We start from the raw sequence: 8,621 nt of genomic DNA, 5'->3' as shown, positions 1-8,621 counted from the left end.
ACTACCTCTCAGATAATCTTGAAGTGCCATGTTTAAATATATAAGTCTGTTCGGACAGAGTTGATTACGACGTACAATTGTGCATAATTTTGGAGTTCACTTCAAAATATGTAGAGTTGTAAAAGACTTGCCAAGCTTAGCAAGTACCTTGTAACCCATACCATCTAGTCTAAAACTTATAACAAATTGTCAAATCAAATGGCTAGGATCGCCCGGATGATCATCTTACACGATTAATCTCCTGTTAAAAGAGGTTCATATTCTTGACCATCTCAAATTATACAAATAAATCAAGAACCTGTAAGAATTTCTTTTAGTTCCAAAAGCCTCACAAGCCTGCAAATAATGAAACAACCTATTTGGAACAATCTAACATAACACATGTATATGAACAAAAAAAGAGCTACAGATATGACTATAGCGTTACAAAAGAACGCGACTGGTTCCTTCCGAGCCCAAGACCTAACCCTAAGGGGACTCCTCCCTCTTCAGAGGTCTTCCCATGGTTGTTATGGTTGCACTGGGAAGAATGAGTGTGACCATGGTTATGTCTTGTGTTCAAGGAATCGACATTAACAGAGACTTGGCCATTTTCGATATTACTATGAGAATGGTTCTCCCCATTTTGCAAATTTTGATTTCTTGATATCTCCATCATTCCCATCCCTTCGGAATCGTTTGGTTGTTCAATGCACTCTATATCTTCATTGTAGCCTTTGAATAAGAAATCCGAGCAGTTCTTTCGGATCCCATGATCGTATGGGTTTCTGAAGCGGCCCGTTGAACTTCTCAGATAAGAATATCGCATTGCATTTGCCATTTCATTTGTTGTGATGTTTCGAGATATCTATAGCCAAAAGAAACACGAATTGTCATTAACTCATTTCTTTTAGTGGGGTCAGAAAACAGTTGATTATGTGAACACGACTCCATTGTGCAATAACATGTCTGACTCTCCACTGCTGAGAGCTAGTCTCAATCTTGCAGTTCCAAAAACAAGAGGAAAAGAAGGAAAAATGGAAGAACAACGCATTGTCGTGAAAGAGCGTTTTATGTACCTGAGAAGCTTGTACGACAGTTAAAACTGCAACACCAAAGAAGAGGAAGAAGTCCACAATAAGAAACGAGAAAGCCCCAATTTGACGAGTGGCAAGATGATTCATCCATGCACCAAAAGAAGATGGAGCTAACGGGTCGCTCAAAATTCCTGCATCATATATAAAGTTCAAATTTATTTCAGCAGATGAAGCCATTATTTCATTCATTCCAAAAGGCAAGACAAACTCCACTAGAAACTTACGTGCAAGAGCAACTGAACCAGTGATTAGCATTGCAGAAACTTCTAGAATAAGAAACAAGAAGAAATCCCACTTGTTTTTCTGCAAAAGAAAGTAGATATACTGTATTTGATCAACTAGATAAACTCAAATATTGAATTTAAAAGACGAGCAATCAGAAGGATGATAGTCTCCTGTATATAGTCACATTGCCATAATGATGTAACACCTGTCTCAATACCAGCCATTTTTGCACTTGATTTAGGCACCAGGAGGGCCATTACCCCAGTTCCACATGTTAAAAGGTTTTCTGCTGACATGGGCCATATAAGCCCAGACTTTTCCATCTAAGTAATCTAGATGCCAAACCTACCCAAATGGCCAATATATATGACAAAGGTGTTAGGTCATAACCCAATTCTCGAAGTTCTCAAAAAAAGCGGGCCAAGCGCCTTACGTGAAGCACATAGTAATGCTCATCCTCAGCTGGCAATTGACATGACCTAGATGTAAGGTACGAAAGGAGGGGCCGAGAAGTATGAAATTGGAATGGTGTGGCAGGGGGGCACCCATTTTATATAGATAAATAATTATTTTACACCTCAAATTATAGAATTTAGTTATTTAATATACATAAAGTAATAGTTTAAATCGGCAGAAGAATACAGTTATATGAATGACAAAACAAAACAAAATTTATGGCCATCCAAAAATGAGCTAAATCAGAAAGGCGATGGGCCAAAGTACAAAATAAAACCTTTCCGAGAGGCAGCGTCTCAAGGGTGTTGCCTTTGACAACAGAAGGCAAACCGCGGGTAGGACATCTTTGTCGCCTACCCAGCTATTCCCACTCATTCTTGATTGTAAGGCAGTATCATATAGAGAAGAATTGACAAACAAAATTTGAAGAGTACAATTAAAGCACCTTTCCGATACAATTTGATACCCAGGGACAATGATGATCAAACTGTTCAACACAGCGATCACATGTTGAACAATGCTTTGAACGAATTGGCCTGACAATCTAAAGAAAAACAGATAAAAGATTAGAAATTCCTGACAAGGGATGAAGGAAGCTAGTAACGTAATACCCAATATAGGCACTACCTTGCACGTGGCACAAAGCTGAGACCAATTCCCAGCAAGCAAAGCTGGGCTGTCAATCTCGATTTTCAATAATGGCTCCTGTTACAAAGATATAATATAAGTTAATTAATCGTTCAACTAAATATATCAAGAAATAAAATCAAATTTTCGAGCTTCAACAGTGCATAGATGTGAGCACAACTAATCAAACATAAGAAAGTAAACTAGACCATGAACAACAATCATAGACAAAATATGTAAACATGAAAAATGCAACTTACATCATCTTTCGCGTTCTCCGGACCATGAACATTCATTCTTATGTAACCTGGGTCCTTCCTACAAGTCAAAAGAAAAATGAGAACAGATCCAGTAACACCTAAAGAAATGACTATCTTAGTAGATGATATATGTGATCGCAACTTTAAATTACTAATTTCATGACTTCATCACAATCTTTACCAGATACCCGTGTTCTCACTCGCACGAACTTTTCAGCCAGACAGCCACGATATGTTAGTGTCACTATGATATATAGAGGATTTGATATCATTCACATTTTCATGGCAGAAGGTGGAAGAATGAATTGAAGATTTCAGAATGTAAGAAATCACTCTGTGTCAAACAAAATGAAACAGCCCTAAATTGCTTTGATTCACACTGGTGTTTGCTACATGTTTCAGAATGTTCCAAAAGCTTTAAACATTAAACTGATTATCTGGCAACTAAATATTGTCCAAATTTCATTTACAGTGATAGCATTAGTTTATGAGCTTAGATTCAATGTCTTAATCAATAGGCAACAGCAAAGGTAAACATCGACTTCACAGATTTTACCATATAGACTCCACAGATTTTGGAAGACTGACTATATCTTGCTTACAAATGTTCCTTATAGTTATTAAATTCAGCAGATGGCAAGTGCCAATCTATCAGTCAAACTGCATGAGTCTAACAGATTCCGAAGTCATATAGTGACAATGGTCTAAATTGTAGAAAATACCTGCTACACCTATAAAACAAGACAAGTCCACCACTTGCAAGAAAAACTCCCAGCCATGCAAAAATCCCAAATCCAAATGTTAATCTCGGAAGATTTGATGCTGCAAAGAATAAGATAAACCAAAACCTCTTTTAGTAAAACTGTAAACAAGATCTCATGTCATCAAGAAAAAGAGGCCAGTAAAAAACAGTTCGCTACATGCATACCCAAGATAACTGAATGTGTGTAAGTCACAAGAAGTACTATTATTATACACCAGAGTAGAGGTGCAAGCCCTAATTTTGAGATTTTTCCAAGGCGGCTATTGCCATCACAGCGTTTATCAAGCAACCTTCTAGCATTTCCCTGCAAAATCAGAAATATTTCAAACCCTCAGCAACCATATACTACAAGCAAGGGGTCAAAGTTGAACAACAATGTGACCTAACTAAGATTCTTTTTAACAAAAAAAGGTTCATTTAGTTAAATCATCGCCTATATACAAAGTTCAATGTCTCTTCCAACTCCTATAACTATTTTACAGAATGTCGTCATACAAAGCCGTCAAGCAGACAAAGGGGGCAGATCTAGGTGCTAAGTCTGGCATCAGAAAAGAAAACAACTATCCAGTACGATACTTGCTTCAGTAATAGAATACCTACAAGAAAAAAGGCAACTTGTCGATGATTCTTATCAGAGGCAAGTTGTGCTGGAGTAAAACCAGTCTTATCAGTCACCATTAGGTCTTCCTTCTTTCCTGCCTGAACAAGCACTGTGCACGCCTCTAAGTTCCCCCTAATAGCAGCCCAGTGCAAGGGGGTGCAACCTAACGAATAAAGTTAAAAAAAAAGGAAGAATCATGTATTGTCATTTAGGTAAGTGCACTGATCCAATAAAAATATCAAGTTTCATTGTAGAAGGTACCCTCTTTATCTTGTCGACCCCTATAAGCATCCAGAAATAAAAGCAAGCGTATACAGTCGGCGAAACCTTTATAAGCAGCCCTATAGAACTCAAAGCAAAATAGATGAAAAATAAACTTCTGCTGCTAGACAAGAAAAACAACTTAGTATATTTTAAATAATTAGGCTACACGAATGAAAAGAATAAATGTAAATATTAAATCGACACAGAAGACCAACAAACACGAATGAGAAATAATATTGAAGTTCATATGAAGTTTTCTATCAGTAATTAAAAGGTATATGTGAGTCAAATTATTAGTACTAAACTACTAATACTACTACTACCTTCCGATGCTTGAAAGGTACTTAACCACTTTAGGGTGCTAAATAATTTATCTTAGATAATGTACCTCACAAAAATCATGAGTAGAATCTAAGAGACATCAATGCTTAAGTGGCACATATATTAGACAGCTACTTGACCAATGCAAGGTAACAAACAATCCACATAGCTTAAATGTGTGATAGAAATTGCCGAGAGGATAAGGAATTTGTGCGATGTTTGAAATACATCAAATTAGTTTATTGATCTTTAGAACTTGCAGCAACAAAAAAAATTAATATTAAAATTTTTTGGCTTACCAGTGTAGAGGACTCCTTCCATCATTATCAGGCATATCTGGATCCGCGTTCCATTTTGTAACAATGTGATAAAGAAATGCTGTCTGCCCATACTGTGCTGCAACATGAGTTGTCTGCAACAGTGCAACCAAGTGGATCAGCAAAACTATGATTCTGAAGATGGATGAGAATAGACCCCAAGCATTGGAATATGGAAAGAAAATATCTATCATTTTCATCAATAAAACATTTGAATGATACCAAGGATAACTTAGGTATGAGAGTATTACTCGAACAAATAACACTGAACCTTGTTCTAAGATTAAAGATCTTGACGTCTTTCTAATTTCTTCCATTTGTTACTTCATATTGTTTATACTTTATACTAATTAAGCATGTGACTACTATTTATATTTAAAACCCGGTGCTATATGCGAAAGAACTACACTGCAGACCAATTTTACGCTCATTTTTGCACATAATTCTACATTTTTGGGATACAGCCCCACTTCATCAAATATTTCTTGATCCAAGTACCTCTAAAACTGAAATAATCAACTCGATTCTAACTAAAGAAAATACCTAATTTGAACCATTCATGCCAAACAAGGAAAGTAAAGTTGGAAATTAAGTTGTAATTAACTCATTCTTTTGACCACGAATAGAAATTATAGATATATCTATATGCTTTGCTCGGAGTCGGAGGCAACCTCTTCGCCTGTGGATCGATACTTACAGGCATTTGTTTGAAAGCTTTGTTGGACTAATTCTAATAAAAGCTCGTACAATTATCTACTTTTACAGCACGAAGCTAACAGCAGAAGCAAATGATAACCTCACCTGGTACCCATACAAATCAGTGGCATTTACACGAGCACCCTCCTTAAGTAAGAGCTCTGCAACTTGAACTGCACCCCGAACAGCACTCCAATGCAGTGCCGTCTGCCCAGTATGATCGGATGCATTCACATCTCCTCCATGCTGGTAAACATTATGGGAAATTAATGTGTCATAATTTTCCCTTAACTTCAAAAAAATCGTATCTTATCGATACCCCTTTTCTTAATAAGAAGTCTAGAAAAACATACTATAATAAGTTACCCGTAAGAATCTAAAAAAACTTAACCATATTATCTGCATTTTACTTACCAAATTTTATAGGAATTCAAAAACCTTGAATAAAGCTTTTTCTTAAATTTCCGTTTGGTAACCTCTATCCAAGTTATTTGGGTTCTGGGTGTTTACTAACATGAAACCCTAAAATGAAAGCATTAAAAAGATTAGGTTTTGATTTACAAACCTCGATAATATACTGAGCAGCGGCAGTTCGATTATTCAAAGAAGCCCATTGCAAAGCGTAATAACCTAAACCATCAGGTTCAGAAACTGAACAACCTTCAGACTCAACCAATCTCTGCAACTTCTCCATATCACCATACGCAGCAGCGGTATAAACATCATTTCGGAGGCTTTCATCGTTAACAACTTCAGTTGAAATTTCGTTTTTTGTTTCAGAATCTTTGGTTTTAATATCTTCCTCAACTACCTCAATCTCCGATGACATTTCTTTAATGGTAATTGAAATGAAATAAAATTAGGGTGATTTCAATTCATTAGGGAAATTGGAGGAGGATTTGTAGATCGAACTCAGATTGTTCGTTTAGAGAGAGAAAGTAGTAGGAGAAGAAGAGATAGAGAAGATTATGAGAGGGGGTGGAGAAGGGAAGGTGGAATGTGTTGACTAGGTTACGGTCTTCTCAGATTTCGATGGAGAGAGAGAGAGAGAGAAAGCCAAAACAGAGAAGATGAAAGAGAAGGAACAGAGATTGAGACATATGGGCTTGGTTTGCTCTTTGGCCTTCGTGGGCTCGTTAGCTAAGGATATAAACCCCAACCATATAGTTTTGAGCACCCATCGGAAAATCTAATTTTACCTCACTCCCTAAATGTTAGTTTTGTCGATTTTTGCGAGACAACAAAATTTCTTCTTCATTTCCTCTGGCCAGCACCTCCGATCTCTCACCACCACCACCCTCGAGCATTTCCATATTTTCCCTCTCTCCTCCTTCCTCTCTCTTCCTATATCGGTTCCAACAAAAGGGGGTTCATCTGCGGGAACTTATGCTTTGAGGAATTCCTCAGGCGTCACCTCCCCTTTCCCAAATCATTGTAGTCTCGACGAAATTGGTATCCACTTCGTCAAAACAAATAGGCTCCTTTCGCCAGAACAGATAGGATCCCTTCGTCGGAACAAATAAATAAAGAGAAGAGGAGTGAGATGGAGGAGGAGATAGGAGGGAGAAATGAAGGTGGGGGTGGTGCAAAGTAGAGGAGGAAGAAATGGCGGTGATGGAAAGGAGAGGAGAAATAAATGACGGCGCTAGATTCGAAGGAATAAAAAATTAAAGGTCGCTTTGCAATTTGCCTACGACCTTTACCGGTGTAGAAAATCAATCATGGTGAACCAAAAGAATTGAGGTCTATCTGGGATTTTTGTAATCTTTTTCTTAAAAATCCTCTCAACTGCAAGCGCAACTAAGATCTCAGTGATCAAATATCGAATGTGGAATAGAGATATCTCCAGATGACACCTTATTTTTAGAGTGTTCTCTTAAGATATCTCTAATTGTCCAATTGATCGAAAAGTGAATTTCAATCGATAAGAATCAAGTCTCCTAAACTTTTAAAATAACTAAATAAGTATTTATGTACAAAAACAATTGTGTCATGTGCGTAAATAAAACAAGTTTAGAATTTTGCATTGGAGACATAAAAGAATTGAGGATTTCTATTTCCACCACTTAGGAATAAGAATCTCAGTTAAAACTTGATACATGAACAAATAGAGGTTTTCTTGAATTACGCATATGAGATGTTCTTTAAAAAAAGGGTTATTTCCCAAATGGCCCCCAACTTTATGACCAGCTTCCTGCCTGGCCCCCTACATTAGCAAAAATACCATATGGCCCCCTTTTTTAGTTACCGTTAACTTTTCGTTAACTAGTCATCATTTCTCTCTCTTCCATCTCATTACCTCTCTCTACCACCTCACGTTATCGCCACATCATTGTCTTCTCCGGCAATTCAAACCCAAAAAAAAAATTTATCTCTCCTCTCTCTCTCTCTTTAAAAAAAAAATCTCTCTCTAGCCAGATCTGGTTCACCAGATCTAGGTCTGTAAACAGGCCATTAAAGGTCTGTTCGCAGACCTTCATGAGGTCTGTTTGCAGACCTTCATTCACCAGATCTAGAGAAAGAAAAAAAATTGGATTTTTTTTTAAAGAGAGAGAGAGGAGAGATAATTTTTTTTTTTTTGGGTTTGAAGGTCGCCGGCCGGAAAATTGGTCGGTCGGCGACTTTCGCCGGAGAAGACGATGATGTGGCGATAACGTGAGGTGGCAGAGAGAGGTAATGAGATGGAAGAGAGAGAAATGATGACTAGTTAACGGTAACTGAAAAAGGGGGCCATATGGATATTTTTGCAAAAGTAGGGGGTCAGGCAGGAAGCTGGTCATAAAGTTGGGGGCCATTTAGGAAATAACCCTTAAAAAAATTATTTAGTCGTTTGATATTGACTTCATTAGACATAAAGTATTATAAATGTACAAATTTTTCCTCCTAAAACAAGGATTGAAGATAGAAGTAGGTGGTATCAAAATAACAGTAGAGTTGCAAGAACTTACTTCCAATATAGTTAAACTACAATGATACATGTACTTAAAATTTACTAACTTAAATTTTGGAATATGA

At 37.1% G+C, this 8,621-nt stretch overlaps 1 protein-coding gene across 1 annotated transcript; it reads right to left on the bottom strand.

Moving 5' to 3' along the window:
• Window positions 1-186: 186 nt before the first annotated feature.
• On the bottom strand, window positions 187-7,548 carry TIP1 (Ankyrin repeat family protein with DHHC zinc finger domain-containing protein). Its single transcript, XM_086639520.1, has 13 exons — window positions 6,172-7,548; window positions 5,712-5,852; window positions 4,893-5,005; window positions 4,270-4,349; window positions 4,008-4,171; window positions 3,573-3,711; window positions 3,367-3,466; window positions 2,645-2,702; window positions 2,385-2,462; window positions 2,203-2,301; window positions 1,301-1,379; window positions 1,059-1,207; window positions 187-847 (listed from the first exon to the last, which is right to left on the bottom strand). Exons 1-13 carry the CDS (start codon window positions 6,433-6,435, stop codon window positions 416-418), a joined length of 1,896 nt encoding a protein of 631 aa, XP_086495646.1. The 5' UTR covers window positions 6,436-7,548; the 3' UTR covers window positions 187-415.
• Between the last annotated feature and the right edge of the window lie 1,073 nt (window positions 7,549-8,621).

The sequence above is a fragment of the Eschscholzia californica genome, unplaced genomic scaffold (genome assembly GCF_041429995.1).
Source record: "Eschscholzia californica isolate CP2 unplaced genomic scaffold, dmEscCali1.0.p SCAF_5, whole genome shotgun sequence".
Taxonomy (NCBI): domain Eukaryota; kingdom Viridiplantae; phylum Streptophyta; class Magnoliopsida; order Ranunculales; family Papaveraceae; genus Eschscholzia; species Eschscholzia californica.
This window is presented reverse-complemented; position numbering and strand designations above follow the sequence as displayed.